The 20572-nt window shown below is 35.7% G+C and overlaps 1 protein-coding gene across 6 annotated transcripts in view; it reads right to left on the bottom strand.

The window, feature by feature from the left end:
* The window catches only part of NEK11 (NIMA related kinase 11), a 313205-nt gene that overhangs the window by 198064 nt on the left and 94569 nt on the right, over positions 1 to 20572 (bottom strand). For all 6 annotated transcript variants that reach the window (XM_064378689.1, XM_064378693.1, XM_064378690.1 and 3 more), the window contains 2 exons: positions 15115 to 15179; positions 13988 to 14114 (listed from right to left, as the gene is read on the bottom strand). In XM_064378689.1, the coding sequence (XP_064234759.1) occupies positions 13988 to 14114; positions 15115 to 15179 (192 nt within the window). The remainder of the gene's footprint in view (positions 1 to 13987; positions 14115 to 15114; positions 15180 to 20572) is intronic.

Genomic DNA, 20572 nt, shown 5'->3' with positions numbered 1-20572 from the left:
CACTGCCAGCTTGTCATATGGAGGCCTAGATTAGAAGCTACTTCTCAACTCCTGCTCGCTGTCCTCCTGGTAAGTCCTGCTCCAGTCACCACTGCTGCATAAAAAACACCACAAACCTAAGTGCCTTAAAACAACAATAGTCATTTTCATCACAAATCTTTTTGGTCAGAGATTGATAGGGACGCCTTGAATATGCTCCACACAGCACCTGCTAGTGATGCTCAACTGAGGCTTAAGGATCCACTTCCAAGATGGCTCACGCACATGACTGGCCAGTTGGTGCCTGCTATCAGCTGGAAGCTCAGTGGGACTAAAGACCAAAGGCCTTGGTTCCTCTCAATGTGGCCCTCTCCACGTTGGCCTCTCAGTGTATCACTCAGGCTTCCTCACAACAGGGTAGTCGGGTTCCAAGAGCAAAAATCTCAAGAGAACCAAGCAAAAGCTATGTTGTGTTTATTACCTAGATTCAGAAGTCACATAGCATCAATTTTGCCATAATCACAGGCTTACCCAAATTAAAGGTGAGGGAACACAGGCCCCACCTCTCAATAAGAGTGTATCAACATCACATTACAAAAAGAACATGTGAGAAGTGATATATTATAATGGCCATTTCTGTAAAATACAATCTGCTACATGCCCCTACGGATCATGGGACATTTTATCTTATGCTTCCATCCAAAGAGTTTCTTTGCTCAGAAAACCAGGCCCTGCCCAGGCTCTCAGAGCCACACTCTCCTCGCCTGAGATGCTCCTTGCTACAAAGTGCCCAATCCTGGAATTTGAAAGATTCAATCACAATATGACTTCCTATAGAAAGTCTAGTCTCAACTAGGGATTCTAAGACTTAAATTTAAAAAGCAAATTACACAATGAAGTGTGGTGATGAGAATTAATACTTGCCAAATAAATTTGCATGTTTGAAATAAGAATTTGTCAACACAAGTAAATTTTTCTTTAGTAAGAGGAATGAAAGAAAATTCTGAGCTAACCCTCCCTCTCCAACTCTCCCACAGAATTAACAAAACAAGGGTATATAAATTTGCCACATTGTTTATCAAAGTAGGGGAAAGGAAAAAATCTCATTCCAACAGTAAAGCTTTGGGGAGAACATTTCTGGGATAGTGGTGGGCAGAGCTCAGCAGATCTGCTCCCCAGAAAAACCATAACTGGTCAAAATTACAATTATTTAAAGAATCTGAAAATCATCTTAAGAGCATACAGCAAATGAAGAAACATTTATTTGGGCGAATCTACTAATCACGATAAAAACAAAAGTTTTTGGCACTTGAGCCATGACCTGCTATCTTCCTCCCCTCCGCTGAGTATGACAGAAGCTTCAGTATGAGCAGGTGTGACCAAGACAACTAGGTTCCCTGTCCCACCAGCTCCTAGGCATGGGCTAGGATATCTTTCCAGGAGGAACAAGCTTCCAGCATTTTTCATTTCCATGAAAATGAGAGGCTAAATACCAGGTGCATGCAGCCAAGATATTGAGGGCTTCCTTCCTCTACCCAGTCCCTACTCATAGGATGGAGGTTATTCCAGGAAGAGCAGGCAGAGACTCCTGGGACTCTGATCACCTTCACCCCAGCTCACATATAAAATGAAATCAAGAAGACCAGAGACTCGTGCCCTTGCCAGTGCCCTGCTCATAAGCAGGAATGTCTCTGAGAAAACTGAAGATAATATCAAATACAGGATATCAGTAGAAAAATTACATTAACAAATGGGATGAAAAGTACAATAACAGAAATGAAAAATGTATAAACAGTATATTTGAATTGACAGAAAAAGAGAATACATCAACTTGAAGAGAGATGGTTAGAGATTATGCAATCTGAAGAACAGAGAAAAATGAATAAAGAAAAATAAACAGTGCTGCAGGGAAATGTGAGACACCATTAAGCATGATATACAGATAAAGCCTCCTATCCAGGAGAGGAGAAAAGGAAAGAAAAAAAATAATGACTGAAAACCCTCCAAATTTTATGAAATATATTCAGTTACACATCCAAGAATATCAGCTAACTCCAAGTCAGATAAATGCAAATTCACACCCAGATATTTCATAGTAAAAACATGGAAAGACAGGGAAAATGTTCAAAGAAAGCAGTAAGACCTTGGCTGAATAAATTGTGTCCAAGTGCAGAATACTTGCAAACGTTTACATGGTATATTGATGCAGAGCAATGTTCCATTTTGTAGGTGAAAAAAGCAGGTTATAAAATTGTATATGGTTTTTTTGTAATAACAAATGGACTTAAGTATATAAAGCATTTAGCACATTAACTGTCGATTAATCACAAAGTAAGCATTCCAAAGATGGTAGCTATTTCTGGTTTAGTTGCTGCTAGTATGTTTATTTTCATCACTATCAACTTTTTAAAAATCTTTTTAATTTTTGCAGGTACACAGTATATATATTATACGTGTGAGTTATATAAGATATTTTGATACAGGCATGCAAGGCATAATAATCACCTCAGGGTAAATTGGGTATCCATCCCCTCAAGCATTTATCCTTTATGTTACAAACAATCCAATTACATTCTTTTAGTTATTTTAAATGTACAATTAAATTATTATTTACTACAGTTACCATGTTGTGTTAGCAAATACTAGGTCTTATTCATTCTCTCTATTTTTTTGTACCCATAACCATTCCAATGTCCCTCTCCCCAAACGCTGCTACCATTCCCAGCCTCTGGTAACCACGCTTTTACTGTCTATCTCTATTAGATCAATTGTCTTAATTTTTAGCTCCTGCACATAAGTGAGACCATGTGAAGTTTCTCTTTCTGTACCGGGTTTATTTCACTTAACACAATGCCCATCAATTCCATCCATGTTGCTGCAAATGACAGAATCTCATTTTTTATGACTGAATACTACTCCATTGTGTATATGTACCACATTTTCTTTATCCATTCATCTGATGATGGGCACTTAGGTTGCTTCCAAATTTTGGCTATTGAGAAGAATGCTGCAATAAACATGGGACTGCAGATATCTCTCTGATATACTGATTTCCCTTCTTTCAGGTATATACCTAGTAGTGGGTTTGCTGGATTGTATGGCAGCTTTATTTGTAGTTTTTTTGAGAAACCTCCAACCTGTTCTCCATAGTGGTTAACAATTTACATTCTCACCCACAGTATATGAGGGTTAACTTTTCTCACATCCTTGCCAGCATTTGTTATTGCCAGTCTTTTGCATAAAAGACATTTTAACTGTGATGAGAAAATATTGCAGTTTTGATTTGCATTTCTCTGATGATCAATAATATTGAGCACCTTTTCATATATCTGCTTCCCATTAGTTTGTCTTCTTTTGAGAAATGTCTATCCAGATCTTTTGCCCATTTTTTAATCCAATTATTAGATGTTTTCCCCATAGAGCTGTTTGAGCTCCTGATACATTCTAGTTATTAATCTGTTGTCAGATGGGTAGTTTGAAAATATTTTCTTCCATTCTGTGGATTGTCTCTTCAATGTCTTGTTTCCTTTGCTGTGCAGAACCTTTTTCACTTGATCTACTTCCATTTGTCTATTTTTGCTTTGGTTACCTGTGGAAACCTTTGCCGACTCCAATGTCCTAGAAAGTTTCCCCAATGGTTTCTTGTAGCACTTTCATAGTTTGAGGTCTTAGAATTAAGTCTTTAATGCACTTTGATTTGACTTTTGTATACAACAAGAGATAGGGGTCTAGTTTCATTCTTCTATATATAAATATCCAGTTTTCCTGACATCACTTATTGAAGAGACTGTCCTTTCCCCAGTGTATGTTCTTGGCACCTTTGTGAAAAATGAATTCATTGTCAATAGATGATTTCTGGGTTCTCTACTCTGTTCCACTGATCTATAGATCTGTTTTTATGCCAGTACCACCCCGTTTGGGTTACTATAGCTTTACAGTATAATGTGAAGTCAGATAATTTAATTCCTCCAGTTTTGTGCTTTTTGCATACCATAGCTTTGGCTATTTTGGGTCTTATGTGGTTCCATATATATTTTAGGATTTTCTTTTCTATTTTTGTGAAGAATGTCATTGGCATTTTGATAGGAATTGCATTGAGTCCATAAATTGCCTTGGGTTATATGGATATTTTAACAATATCAATTATTTCAATCCATGAACATGGAATATCTTTCCACTTTTTGTATGTTCTCTTCCATTTCTTGAATCAATGTTTTATAGTTTCCATTGCACAGATATTTCACTTCTTCAGTTAATTCCTAGGTGTTTTATTTTATTTATAGCTTTGTAAATGAGATTACTTTCTTGATTTCTTTTTTCAGATTGTTTACTGTTAGCATATAGAAATGCTACTAAATTTTGTATGCTGATTTTGTATCCTGCAACTTTACTGAATTTATCAGTTCTAGTAGTTTCTCAGTGGAGTCTTTAGGTTTTTCCAAACATCAGATCATATCCTCTGCAAACAAGGATAATTTAACTGCCTTTCCAATTTGGATACCCTTTCTTTATTTTTTCTGACTGCTCTAGCTAGAACTTCCAATCCCATGTTGAATAACAGTAGTAAAAGTGGGCATCCTTGTCATGTTCCAGATGTTAGAGGAAAGGCTTTCAATCTTTCCTCATTCGGTATGATACTAGCTATGGTTTTTATTATGTTGAGATCTGTTCCTTTTATACCAGATTTTTAGGGTTTTTGTCATGAAGGAGTGTTAAAGGTTACCAAATGATTTTCAACATCAAGTGAAATGATCATATGGTTTTTGTCCATCATTCTATTATGATGTATCACATTGATCTGCATATGTTGAACCACCCTTGCATCTCTAGAATAAACCCCACTTGGTCATGATGAATGATCTTTTAATGTGTTGTTGAATTCAGTTTGTGGCATTTTGTGAATTTTTGCATCAAAATTCATCTGAGATATTGGCCTATAGTTTTCTCATTTTTATGTATCTTTGTGTAGTTTTGGTATCAGGGTAATACAGCCCTTATAGAATGAGTTTTGAAGTATTCCCTTCTCCTCTTGAGTAAAATTGGTATTAGTTTTTTAAATGTTTGGTAGAATTCAGCAGTAAAACCATTGGGTCCTGGGCTTTTCTTTGCTCGGAGACTCTACTACAGCTTCAATCTCATTACTTGTTATTGATCTGTTCAGGTTTTAGATTTCTTCATGGTTCATTATTAGTAGTTTGTATGTGTCTAGCAATTTATCCATTTCCTTTAGATTTTTCAATTTATTGCTATATAAATATTCATAGCAGCCACTAATGCTCCTTTGAATTTCTGTGGTATCAGTTGTAATGTCTCCTTTTTTTTATCTGATTTTATTTATTTGGGTCTTCTCCATTTTTTTCTTCATTAATCTGGGTAAGGTTTGTTAATATTACCTATCTTTTCTAAAAACCAATTTTTTGTTTTGTTGATCCTCTGTATTGTTTTCTTCCTTTCAACTTCATTTATCTCTGCTCTGATCTTTATTATTTTTCTTCTACCAAATTTGGGTTTCATTTGTTCTTGCTTTTCTAGTTCTTTAAGATGCATCATTAGGTTATTTAACTGAAGCTTTTCTCCCTTTTTAATGTAGGTGCTTGTTGCTATAAACTTCCTTCTTAGTATTGCTTTTGCTATATTCCACAGGTTTTGATATGTTGTGTTTCCATTATAATTTGTTTCAAAAAATTTGCAATTTCCTTCTTAATCTCTTCATTTACTAACTGATCATTCAGAAGCAAATTGTTTAATTTCCATGTGTTTGTATACTTTCCAAAATTTCTCATTATTGATTTCTAGTTTTATTCCATTGTGGACAGAGAAGATGCTTAATATTATTTCAATTTTTTAAATATTTTAAGATTTGTTTTATGACCTAACAATCACAAAATAATCTATGTGCTGAGGAAAAGAATGTGTATTCTGCAGCCACTGGATGAAATGTTCTATAATATCTATTAGGTCTATTTGTTGTACAGGGCAGAGTAAGTTTGATATTTATTTTCTGTCTGGAAGATCGTTTCAGTACTGAAAGTAGAGTATTGATATCTCCTGATATTATTGTATTGGGGTCTATTATCTTTAATGATATTTGCTATATATATCTGGATACTCTAGTGTTTGGTGCATATATATTTAAAATTGTTATAGCCTCTTGCTGAATTAGTCCTGTATCATTATATAAGAACCTTCCTTATCTCTTATAGTTGTCTTGAAATCTTAAAGTTTTTGTCTTGCAATCTTTGTCTGATACAAGTATAGCTACTCCTGATCTTTTTTGGTTTCTATTTGCATGAAATAGCTTTTTCCATCCCTTTGTTTTTAATCTATGTGTGTCTTTATAGGTGAAGTGTGTTTCTTATAGGCAAGAGATCACTGAGCTTTGTTTTTTCAATCCATTCGCCTACTCTGTGTCTTTTAATTAGAGAGTTTAGTCCATTTACATTTAATAAGTAAGGACTTATTCCTATCATTTTTCTATTAGTTTTCTGGTTGTTTTGTGGTGTTCTCTTCCTTCCTTCCTTCCTTCCTGTCCTTCTTTTAGTGAAGGTGATTTTTTTTTTCTCTGGTGGTATGATTTAATTTCTTGCTTTCTATTTTTTGTGTATCCATTGTATGTTTTTTAACTTGAAGTTACCATGAGGTTTGCAAATACTATCTTTTACCTCATTATTTTAAGCCAATAACTTAGCACTGCTTGCATAAACAAACAGAAAAAGACAACTAACATAAATTCTACACTTTGTTCCCCTGGATTTTAACTTTCTCTTGTTTCTATTTATATCTTACTGTACTGTGTCTTAAAAATTTGTTATGATTATTTTTATTTGGTTCCTTTTAGTTTTCACTTAAAAGTAGACTATACACTATAGTTACAGTGCTATAATATTCTTTGTTTTTCTGTATACTTTTTATTACCAGTTAGTTTTGTATCTTCAGATGATTTCCTATTGGTCATTAACATCTTTTTCTTTCTGACTGAAGTATTTAATCACAGTAGTCATTTATTGTAGGACATGTATAGTACTGCTGAAATCCCTCAGCTTGTATTTGTCTGGGGAAGTCTTTACTGATCCTTCATACTTGAAGGATATTTTCACCAGATACACTATTCTAGGATAAAACTTTTTTCCTTTTATACTTTACATATGTCATTCCACTCTCTCCTGGGCTGTAAGGTTTCCAATAAGAAGAAGTCTACTGCTGTATGTATTAGAGCTCCATTACATGCTATTTGTTTCTTTTCTCTTACTGCTTTTAGGGTCTTTTCTTTATCCTTGAAAGTGATTATTTAATGCCTTGAGGTAGTCTTCTTTGAGTTAAATCTGCTTGGTCTTCTATAAACTTCTTATAATTATATATTGGTATCTTTTTCTAGATTCAGGAAGTTCTCTGTTGTTATTCCTTGTAATAAACTTCTTACTCCTATTTCTTTCTCCACTTCCTCTTTAAGGCCAGTAACTCTTAGACTTGCCTTTTGAGGCTATTTTTCAGATCTTGTAGGTGTGCTTCATTCTTTTTTATTCTTTTTTCTCTTATATCCTGACTGAGTATTTTCCAATATCCTGTCTTCAAGCTTACTAATTCTTTCTTCTACTTGATCAGTTCTGCTAGACTCTGATGCATTCTCCAGTATATCAGTTGGATTTCTCAAGTCCAAAACTTCTGCTTAATTCTTTTTAATTATTTCACTCTCTTTATTAAATTTATCTAAGAGAATTCTGAATTCCTTCTCTGTGTTATCTTGAATTTTATTGAATTTCCTCAAAACAGCTATTTTGAATTCTCTGTCTGAAAGGTTGCTTATCTATTTCTCCAGGATTGGTCTCTTAGTGCCTTATTTAGTTTGTTAGGTAAAGTCATGTTTTTCTGGTTGGTCTTGATACTTGTGACTGTTCATCAAGGTATTTATTGCAGTATTTCACAATCTGGGGTTGTTTGTGCCCATCCTCCTTGGAAAGGCTTTCCAGGTATTTAAAAATACTTGGGTGTTATGATCTAAGCCACATCTGCATTGGGGCCACCCCAAGCCCAGTAACACTATAGTTCTTACAGACTTGTAGAGGTACCTCCTTGGTGGTCATAGATAAGATGCAGAATAATTCTTTGGATTATCAGGCAAAGACTCTTGTTCTCTTCCCTTACTTTCTCCCAAACAAATAGAGTCTCTCTGTACTGAGTTGCCTGGAACTGGGGATGGGGTGACATAAGCACTCCTTTGGTCACCACTACTGGGTCTGCACTGGTTCAGGCCAGAAGCCAGCACAGCACCAGGTCTCACCCAAGGCCCCATGTAACCACTTCCTATTACCTATGTCTGCTCAAGGCCCTGGAGTTCTACAATCAGCAGATGACGAAGCCAGCCAGGTTTGTGTCCTTTCCTTGAGGGGTATGAGTTTCCTAGGTCCCAGGCAGATCCAGAGATGTTCTCCCAGAGCCAGGGACAGGAGTTAGAAACCTTAGGAATCTGCATGGTGTTCTATTCTACTGTGGCTGTGCTGGCACTCAAACCACATGGCACAGTCCTTCTCACTCTTCCCTTCCCCATTCTATGTGCAGAGGAGCTTCACCCCATGGCCACCACCACTACAGGGAATACTCTCAGGCTACCACTGATGCTCAATTAAGGCCCAAGGACTCCTCCTTCAGCTTGTGGTGAATACCGCCAGGCCTGGAACTCACCCCTCAGGGCAGTGGGCTCCCCTCTGCACCACGGAAGGTCCAGAAATGCTATCCAAGAGGTAAGGCACAACATCAGGGACCCCAAGATCTCACTTGGTCCTCTACACCACTGTGGCTGAGCTGGTACCTGATTTTTGGTTTCTATGAAGGTGATCCCTTTGTGTAGATAGTTGTAAAACTTGGTCTTCCTCAAAGGATAAATGCTTGAGGGGAAGGATACCACATTTTCCATGATGTGGTTATTATGAATTGCAAGCCTATATCAAAACATTTCATGTACCCCATAAATATATACACCTACCGTATACCCACAAAAATTAAAAAGGTAAATTTTTTAAACCTGGTGTTCCTAGGGAGGGGCATGATCAATGGGGCCCTTATTCACCCATCTTGCACTGCCCTCCTCCATCAATAGCAATTTAACAAGGATTTATTAGCTATGTTATGAGCCCTTTTAAAATTCATCAGGCCAAATTAGCACTATCTACAGAGTTTGTATCAATCATTTCATGCTGGTCATTGAAAAAAATATATAAATGCTCAAATATACTTCACCTGACTGAAATGTTTTCTCACCTAAGCTTCTATTGGGTGATAATACTGACTCCAGTGCTTATTCCCTAGGAAAGCACTCCCTGGTCAACAGTTTGCTTTGAACCCATATAAGAACTTCCTAGGTCGGGGCAAGTGAAAAAAAAAATTGAATTCTTTTCCTCCAGAGTTTTCTTTACCAAGAGGCAGCCAATGAAGCTGTTGGCTGCTAGCTACTAGATAGCCCCATTATAGTTTCAGGAAATGCTGCCAAGTTGTACTGTATTTCTCAAAAAAATAGGCTGTTGTCCCCACCCCTTCCCTGTCCACCCTGGAAAGGTTCTGTGAGGATACTTTCTTGGTCCTGGCAGGTCAGGCAGGTGCTGGTTCTCCTCTGTTTTCTTCTACCCATAGCTAATCCTTGTCTGACACTTCTGCCCCAAGATCACTAAAGCGTTAAGTCCAATGTTGGGCGTGAGCTAGACTCCTTCTCTGTCCCCTACCCAACCTACCTCTGCCCCACATCAGAAAAACCCTGAGAGCATCACAGAACACTCTGATGATGCCAATATTCCTACCACTGTTACCTTTACTTAAATCGCCCAAAAAATATGGGGCTACAAGATGAAAGAGCCATCTCGTTGGCTTCTCATAACAAAATAAATAAGGCCAACAGTGAAATTTTGTTTTCTTTCTGTTTAATTGCAGTACCATTATTCAAATAATATTGTCCTTTATTTGTTTCTCCCACCAAAATAATATACTCTAACTATTCACAGTTTAAATCAATTTAATGAGCTGGCCTAGGAACCCAACTCATATTTGTATTCCTCCTGTGGGTATAAAAATATTGAACAATTGCTTATACAATCAGCTGTGATCAAAGCATTGTCCTCAGTAAACCTAATTATCCTAACTTTGCAAATAACTGTTTAAACTTTTGGAACCTAACCCACTTTCAGGAGAAGGACTTCCTGTACTGAATGCTATAAATAAATGAAGCCAGAAAAGTTTAACAGATTGTAGAATGAAGATAATGTTATATATGGGCAAACATTAACAGATGAAAACATAATCAGTATTAGGCCAATTCTCCTTTAAGCATTATAAATATAGGTACAGCTAGTCGTGCTAAAACAAAACACCTGTCAATTATTCACAAGTGTTTCCAATCCTAAAAAAAAATTCCACAATTGTTTATTGTAGCATCTGTTTGATGCTACACACTAAGATTCAGAGACAGGTTCTCAACCTCATTCAATCTAATTTTTCTAAGAGTGTCTTCGAAAAATTACTCCTCACACATATGTATCTGCCACTATAATTAATAGTTATCTCTTATTCTTTCTATTTTAGGTTTGGCAATAGAAATTTCATTACCAGATAAGCCCATTTTGATTCTGATACAACCAGGGTAATTACTACATCCATAATAAGGTGGTTATTAGGGGTCTGGATGATGATGAATCCTAAGCTTGTACTTGCTGAAAAGTTAATCTCTGCAAGGAGAACTAACCTAATGCTCAGAGAAACACATTAAACTCCTGCATGTGTATATTTTGGAGGTTTTGGCTGTTTTGTTTTTCTTGAGTCAGACATTTTTGTAATCCTAAAATACAGCAATACTATCTGATATCCCATAATTGTATATGTAATAGTAGTAGCAATTTTTTAAAATGAAATAACACTGACATAACTGAGACGAACACTCTATGCTTTCCTTTCCTCCCTGTGGGTTCTGCTGCCTCCATTTCCCAGGAGATAGTTATCTGATCTGGCAGGCAGATATAGATGCCTGTCAAAAGGATCCAGGTTTGTTGCATATAATTCCCAAAACTTGAATGATAGGCTTTGTAAATTAACTTACTCTTAATTCAAATGAGATAACATCTTCCTGAGATACCATATAACCTTGAACTATAAAGAAATATATTTGAATCTGTTTTAAAATGTCTATAATATTAATTTTAAAAATTAAATGTGAAGAGATATATAGGTACATAATTGAAATTCAATCTGAAGCAAAGCCCAAAACTGATTTCTCAAAATAGAGAAAGGGATTCCAAAAGAAGCAAGATTTCTCCTGATAGGGAGGAATCCTATCACTTTTGCTTTATACCCTAAGGGATATTACAGTCTTGGGCAAATAGTAGATGCTCAATAAAGCAAAATTTAAAGGAACTCATTAGTTATTCCTCTAAACATACCTTTGTGATGTTTGGTTTTGTTTGCTTTGGTTTTTCTTTTTCTTTTGGATGTGGTAGTTAAGGGGGTTAGGAGGAAAGAAGAGGGAAGATGACAGGTAAATTGGAAAAGACCTGCAGGGTAGAAGTAAGCCAATGATGGAAAAAACCCAGTGAATAATTTAGAAATGAACAATTCTAAGACTGAATTGAAAGGACAAGATTCACAGGGAATTGCCATAGCCAGACCTAATCCTGACAATGTTCTCTCCCGATTGGTAGGCATGAGAACAAAGAACAAGAACAGATAATGACCCTTGTGAAAATCCTAAGCCGTACACCCTGTTGTGGTTCACTTTTCCCTAACCAGAGAAAATGTAATTTTCTACTTTATCTTCTTTAGAAGAATGAAGTGAACACATCTTTCACACTGCTTGTCTTTGTTTGTTTGTTTTTTATTGTGTTTTAGGTTTTGGGGTACATGTGAAGAACATGCAAGATTGTTGCATAGGTGCATACGTGGCAGTGTGATTTGCTGCCTTCCTCCCCTTCACCTATATGTGGCATTTCTCCCCATGCTATCTCTCCCCAACTCCCCACCCCCCACTGTCCCTCCCCTATTTCCCCTCAACAGACCCCAGTGTATAGTGCTCCCCTCCCTGTGTCTATGTGTTCTCATTGTTCAACACCCGCCTATGAGTGAGAACATGCAGCGTTTGATTTTGTGTTCTTGTGTCAGTTTGCTGAGAATGATGGTTTCCAGGTTCATCCATGTCCCTACAAAGGATGTGAACTCATCATTTTTGATGGCTGCATAATATTCCATGGTGTATATGTGCCATATTTTCCCTGTCCAGTCTATCATCAATGGGCATTTGGGTTGGTTCCAGGTCTTTGCTATTGTAAACTGTGCTGCAATGAGCATTCGTGTGCATGTGTCCTTATAGTAGAACGATTTATAAACCTTTGGATATATGCCCAGTAATGGGATGGCTGGGTCAAATGGAATTTCTAGTTCTAGGTCCTTGAGGAGTCGCCACACTGTCTTCCACAATGGTTGAATTAATTTACATTCCCACCAACAGTGTAAAAGTGTTCCTATTTCTCCACATCCTCTCCAGCATCTGTTGTCTCCAGACTTTTTAATGATCGCCATTCTAACTGGCGTGAGATGGTATCTCAATGTGGTTTTGATTTGCATTTCTCTAATGAACAGTGATGATGAGCATTTTTTTCATATGCTTGTTGGCCTCATGTATGTCTTCTTTTGTAAAGTATCTGTTCATATCCTTTGCCCACTTTTGAATGGGCTTGTTTTTTTCTTGTAAATCTGTTTTAGTTCGTTGTAAATTCTGGATATCAGCCCTTTGTCAGATGGGTAAGCTGCAAAAATTTTTTCCCATTCTGTTGGTTGCCGATTCACTCTAATGACTGTTTCTTTTGCCGTGCAGAAGCTGTGGAATTTGATTAGGTCCCATTTGTCTATTTTGGCTTTTGTTGCCAATGCTTTTGGTGTTTTGGTCATTAAGTCCTTGCCTACGCCTATGTCCTGAATGGTTGTTTGTTTTTTGAGACAGAGTCTCATTCTTGTTGCCCAGGCTGGAATGCAATGGGACGATCTTGGCTCACTGCAACTCTGCCTCCTGGGTTCAAGCGATTCTCCTGCCTCGGCCTCCCGAGTAGCTGGGACTACAGGTGTATGCCACCATGCCCAGCTAATTATTGTACTTTTTTTTAGTAGAGACGGGTTTTTACCATGTTGACCAGTGTGGTCTCGATTTCTTGACCTCATGATCTGCCCACCACAGCCTCCCAAAGTGTTGGGATTACAGGTGTGAGCCACCATGCCCAGCCTACACTGCTAGTCTTTGAAAGCTCAGAACTATTTATGTTGATTTGCATATAATAATTATTTACTTAATTAACAAGCCCTCAGCTAGATTGTTCTTTCAACACTTAACAAGCAGAAAATTATATAATAAGATTCCTCTTCAAAGGAAAAGAAATAAGTTCTATTGCTTACACTTACCATGTGGAACACAATTTTCCACATGGCTTCTGCAGTGAGATTTCACCTGGTTCCATAACAAGCAAGGAGAAATTCCTTTGATATAAGAGCTCAGAGAAACTGAGACATCTCAGATCATTTATCACTGAAAATCTAGAAATTTTATAAGTTTATCCTTAAAGTCAATATCCCTAGTAAAATTCTTAAAAGTAACAAGAAAAACATAGAAACACTGTACATTCTCCACAGAGATTGAAGTTAACCTTAAAATAGAATAAGCACAGTATTTAGGGTCACAAATACTTTAATAGGTTAACAGAAATACACAAAATTTTAATACCTATGGTACTTTAAGAACTTTCCCTTGTAATTCAAGAACTAAAAATCCAAAACCAACCAATTAACCAATGAATAAAGAGAATTTTTGAAACTAGTTTCGTGAAATATATCAAGTTCTAAATGCAAAAGACCTTCTTTTACTCTGGTCACAGAATGATTCATGTCAAAGGGATAAAGGAAACGTATGGAGTAAGTAAATGAGCTGAAAGACAAAATGTACCATTCTTTCAGGGCAGCAGATGAAGAATCTAGCCCACAGCCCACTCACCAGATGTCCGACTTTGTGTCATAGCCTTGGTGTTTCAGAGCCTCAGGACTCATATAATGGGGAGTTCCGGTTAAAGTTGTGGCCAGGTCACAGGATCCCATTAGGAGTCGAGAAACTCCAAAGTCTCCTTGAAATAATAATTAATTCTTATGAATACTTTAAGCCAACAAAAAATTAGCCCTGGAAATTAACAACTGAATGAGTGCCTAATGTGACCATTTCATTATGCAATGGTTTATACCATTTTAACAGGAAAGAAAAGTAATATATCTTAAATTATACAATGCTGGTAAATAGCTTTAAAACATAAGTTTTATAGGAGAAGGAAGACTTGAGCCAGAAAAGTGAATTATGTAAGCTAAAATTCTTTATTTCTGGAATTATGGGGAACTAGACAACTTGATATAAAAAGCTGTTTCAAGTCTGAATAATGGCACACAGAATGATTCTGGAAAAACTGAATAAGATGATATACAATTTCACCTGAGGGGAGAAGAATTTGTTCTTAAATTTACAATAAAGGAGAGTTTAAAAGAAAAGATCTGAGACTATTCAAGAACACGACTATAAAAATTTGAATCTATCAGCTTCTTTACACCTGCCTAACTAGTTGCATGCTTTTATTCCTTCTTTCCTTCCCCAAGAACACCCTACATGATGATTAGATGATCTAGTAGCTGTTATAAGGAGAGGTACAGTTCTGAAGAACTAAAGGTTAATAAAGCCATTATATCAACATTTTAATTATCTACAATAACTGCTTATTGCTTGTGACGAAATAATATAAATAAGAAACCTGTAATAATTAATCAAACCAGTAAATGATTCTAAAAACTTGTAAAGTAACTGGCATGAAGCAGGGAACTCAAAGTATATTTGAAAAGCTATCAAATATGTAGTAAATTTGTATATTTCAATTTATATCAGATACGGAGAAACAAAATAATTAGGTTTTGTTGGGCCCATCAGGTAAGAAACCTGAGAATTCAGTGTTTGTTTCAGCAGCATGCATACTTAAAATATTGAGGAATTTAAATAAACCAATGATTACTCTAACACTTCCGTGTACCATTTACTTCAATTTGAAATGACAAAATCTAAAATATACACATTTTTAAAAATCTTACCAATTTTAAGTAGATTATTTTTCAGAAATACATTCTTTGATTTTAAGTCTCGATGAAGTATCCTCCTACAAAAGGGAAAAAAGACAGACAACTTCATGCAGAATATAACATTTTTAAATCTGCATGTAAATAACATTGTTGCATGTAATTTACACATAAATATATATACCCATAGATATATCTTTCAGTGTTTAACAGCTACAAAGTCACAACACTTTCCAGTTTCCCTGAAGTTTTAAAATGAAGATTTTAAAGGGCGGGGAACATGTAGTTAGAAGGGTGATATGCTTTCAATTATTTCAATAGCCCATATTTTATTATGTTTTTGTAAAATAATCTACACATTATATCCAGTAACCATTTCCTCAATTGATAGACCAGTTTGTAATCTATTATACCCAAATGTCCAAGTTTTGTATACTTGTGAAAATAATAATGTTGTTGATAATATTTAAGAATAGGTAACATTGGCTGGGCATGGTGGTTCACGCCTGTAATCCCAGTACTTTGGGAGGCCGAGGCAGGTGGATCAAGAGGTCAAGAGCTCAAGACCATCTTGGCCAAGATGGTGAAACCCTGTCTCTACTAAAAAAAAATAAATAAATTAGGTGGGCATGGTGGTGGGTGCCTGTAATCCCTGCTACTCAGGAGGCTGAGGCAGGAGAATAGCTTGAACCTGGAGGCAGATGTTGCAGTGAGCCAAGATCGTGCCACTGCACTCCAGCCTGGGGACAGAGTGAGATTCATCTCAAAAAAAAGTTACATTTATTAAATCTTACTATAAGCCAGTAATGTAAATTATATCAGTTAAGACCTTTATTTTATGGAATTACGAAGAACTAGAAAACTTGAAAATCTTTACATAAAAAACTAAGATGCTGAATAAAGTATACAAATAATCTTCACATATGCACAGTTGAGCTCACATAAAAATGAGAAAAATTCCCTGGGAATTATTCAAAAAGAAACTGAAAATAATTCTAGGTCATAAAATACACCTCAACAAATTTGAAAGAAGAGAAATCTTCTGCTCTCATATCAAAATGGAATCAAATTAGAAATTAATAACAGAAAGATAACTGGAAAATCCCATAATATATGAATATAAAGCCATATACTTCTCAATAACAAAAAAGAAATCTCAAGAGAAATTTTAAAATATTTTGAACTGAATGAAAATGAAAACACACTTTAACAAAATTTGTACAATATAGTAAAAGCAGTGCTTACAGGGAAATTTTTAGCACTGAATGTATATATCAGAAAAAAAGAAAGAACTAAAATCAGTTATCTAAGCTTCCATCATAGAAAACTAGGAAAGAAAAACAAATCCAAAGTAAGGAGAAATAGTACAGTGGAAATAATAAAATTGAAATCAAGAAACCAATTGAGAATATCAATAAAAAAAAATATGGATCTTTGAAAAGATCAATAAAATCAACAAGTCTCTAGCCAGGCTAACTAAAATAAAAAGATAGAAGACAAAAACTATTCAAGTCAAAAATGAAAGAAAGGGCATCACTACAGATTCTGTGGACATTGAAAGAATAAAAAAGCAACACTATGAACAATCTATAAAAACAAATTTGATAACCTAGATTAAAAGAACCAATTTCTTCAAAGACACAAGCTGCCAAAAACCACACAAGAAGAAATAGGCAATTGGAATAGGCCCATCTTCATTAAATAAATTGAATCAATAATTAATACATTTCCAAATAAAAAAACACCAGGCCCAGATGGGTTCACTGGTGAATTCTGCCAAATACTGAAGGAAGAAATTATACCAAATATCTATAATCTATTTCAGAAAATAGAAGCAGAGGAAATACTTTCTAACTCATTTTACGATTTCAGCATCATCCTAATGTTAAAACCAAACAAAAAAATTAGATGCAAAAATCCTCAATAAAATATTAGCAAATCAAATCCAACATTGTAGGCCAGGCACAGTGGCTCATTCCTGTGGTCTAAGCACTTTGGGAGGCTGAGGTGGGCGAATTACCTTATGTCAGGAGTTCAAGACCAGCCTGGAGAACATGGCAAAATCCTGTCTCTACTAAAAATACAAAAATTAGCTGGGCATGGTGGCACATGCCTATAATCCCAGCTACTAGGGAGGCTGAGGTAGGGGAATTGCTTGAACCTCAGAGACAGAGGTAGCAGTGAGCCAAGATCACCCCACTGCATTCCAGCCTGGGTGACAGAGCGAGATGCAGTCTCAAAAAAAAAAAAAAAATCCAACATTGTGTCAAGAGAATTATATACCACAAACAAGTGGGATTTATACTAGGTATGCAAGGCTGGTTCAACATTTGAAAGTCAATTGATGTAATCCATCATGTCAACAAACCAAAGAAGAAAAATCACATGAAAATATCAATAGATGCAGAAAAAGCAATTGACAAAATCCAATACCCATTCATGATAATAACTCTGATAAACTAGAAATGGAGAGTATTTACCACAAACCTACAGTTGACATCACACTTTACAGTGAGAACTCTGAAGCTTTTCTGCTGAGATCAGAAACAAGGCAAAAAATCTCCCCTCTAATCATTTCTTTTCAACATTATACTGAAAGTTCTAGCTAATTAATTAAAACAAGAAAAAAATGTAAACGGTATAGAGAAATGCAAATCAAAACCACATTGAGATACTATCTCACACCAGTTAGAATGGCAATCATTAAAAAATCTGGAGACAACAGATGCTGGAGAGGATGTAGAGAAACAGGAACACTTTTACACTGTTGGTGGGAGTGTAAATTAGTTCGACCATTGTGAAAGACAGTGTGGCGACTCCTCAAGGACCTAGAGCTAGAAATTCCATTTGACCCAGCAATCCCATTACTGGGTATATGTCCAAAGGATTATAAATCATTCTATTATAAACACACATACATGTATGTTCACTTTGGCACTGTTTACAACAGCTATGCCCATCGATGATAGACTGGACAAGTGCCAACCCAAATGCCCATCGATGATAGACTGGACAAGGAAAATGTGGCACATATACCCCACGGAATACTATACAGTCATAAAAAATGATGAGTTCATGTCCTTTGTAGGGACATAGATGAATCTGGAAACCATTATTCTCAGCAAACTGACACAAGAACAGAAAATCAAACACCACGTTCTCTCTCATAGGTGGGTGTTGAACAATGAGAACACATGGATACAGGGAGGGGAGCATCACACACTGGGGTCTGTTGTAGAGGAAGAGGGGAGGGACAGCGGAGGGTAGGGAGGTTGGGGAGGGATAACAGGGAGAGAAATGCTAGATACAGGTGACAGGGGGATGGAGGCAGCAAACCACATTGCCATGTATGTACCTATGCAACAATCCTGCATGTTTTGCACATGTACCCTAGAACCTAACGTGCAATAAAATATAAGAAAAAAAAAAAAGAACAACAAAAAATAGTATAGAGATGGGAAAAGAAAAAACAAACTCTCTCTCTTCACAGATGACATTATCACCTAAGTAGAAAATCCAAAAGAATCAATTAAGAAAACCTCCTAGAACTAACAAGCAATTACAGCAATATTGCAGAACACAAGGTTGATATACAAAAATCAATTGCTTTCCTATATACCAGCAACTAACAAGTAGAATTTGAAATTTAAAACAAAATATATTTGCATTAGTACCCCAAAAATGAAACACTTAGGTATAAATCTAATAAAATATGTACAAGATCTATATGAGGAAAACTACACAACTCTGATGAAAAAAAAAAAAACTAAATAAATGGAAAAATAATCCATGTTCATGGATAGACTCAATATTGTCAAGACATGGATTCTTTCCAAATTCATCAATAGATACAATGCAACCCCAATCAAAATCCCAGGAAGTTATTTTGTGGACATTGATAAACAGATTCTAAAATTTGTATGGAAAGGCAAAAGATCCATAATAGTAACACAATGTTGAAGAAGAACAACGATTTTGGAGGACTGATACTATCTGATGTCAAGACTTTCTATAAAGTACAATAATTAAGACAATATGGTATTAGGGAGGAAAAAAAGACAGATCAATAAAACAGAATAGAGAGCCCAGAAATAAAACTGCAGAAATACAGTCAACTGATCTTTGACAAAGAAGCAAAGGCCATGCAATGGAACAAAAACAGTCTTTTCAACAAATGGTGCTGGAACAACTGGGCATTCACATACAATGAATGAATCTAGACATAGACCCTACATCCTTTGCAAAAATGAATCACAGGTCTAAAAAATGTAACATGTAAAACTATAAAACTGCTATAAAATGATATGTAAGAAAGTCTAGATGATTTTGAGTTTGGTGATGACTTTTTAAATAGATCACCAAAGGCACAATCCATGAAAGAATTGATGAGCTAGACTTTATTAAAATGAAAAATTTCTGCTCTGCAAGAAAACACTGTCAAAGGAGTTAAAAAGTATGTCCACACAAAAACCTGTGCGATGATGTTTATAGCAGCTTGATTCATAATCGCCAAAACTTGAAAGCAATAAAAATCTCCTTCAGTAGATAAATGATTAAATAAAATGCTTGAGCCACATTTCTATTAATATCATCTCTTCCTCCTCACAATTTTTTACTCACAGTAGATGCTCAATAAATGCATGTTGGTTTTTAAAACATTATCCTTGGTTCAAAGATGAATACTATCTAGTGGGACTCATTCATTAATCTTAAAGGCAATTACTGGGTGCCAACTAGATTCTATGTGCTATACTACATAATGTGAGAGATATAAAGATTCATGAGACAGGGTTATGCATCTCATAATGCTTACACTCAGGCTAGAGAGATTTTTTTTAAGTACATAAGCAACTGTAACAGATGGCAGAAGGGAAACCTAACCATTGTCACCTTACTAAGAAATTATTTATAATTGTAAACAATTACCAATAAAGACATTCACCTGGTCTTAAGGAAACATCTCTCTCAGTAAATGATCACTCTCAGGTATATGCCCACCCAATTAATAATACTATTATTAATTAAAATCAGAAATATCAATTATAAAAATAATTTTTACTACTAGAATTAATGATAATACAAGTGTAATAATGTTACCTTTGTAAAGTGTTCAGATCTCAAACATCCAGCTTTATTCAACTATTGAATAAAGCTCCAAATTCTAAGACATATTTTAAAGAAGTCACTCATAAAGTTCCTATCATTTACTTTATAGGACACAAATGGGCACAAACTCAACTGGGCCTATAAAATCAGCATATAAAGTGAAGAACTGGATAAGATAGTGGGAATTTCTTCTAATTCAGATCATCTTTAGCCTCTATGTTTCTAAGAGTAGAGAGAAAAGCGAAGAACAAAACTAGACAATGCAACACTAGGCCACTTCATCTTGAGGTCAATAACCCCAGAAGCTATAATCCCAAGCACTATATTACTATTTTTTAACTATTATGCCCAATCCGGAGATGAGAAA

Source organism: Aotus nancymaae, unplaced genomic scaffold, assembly GCF_030222135.1.
Source record: "Aotus nancymaae isolate 86718 unplaced genomic scaffold, 86718_ANA_hifiasm-v0.15.2.pri h1tg000019l, whole genome shotgun sequence".
In the NCBI taxonomy this organism is placed as follows: Eukaryota; Metazoa; Chordata; class Mammalia; order Primates; family Aotidae; genus Aotus; species Aotus nancymaae.
The sequence above is the reverse complement of the archived record's forward strand: the minus strand, read 5'-3'. Positions and strand labels throughout refer to the sequence as shown.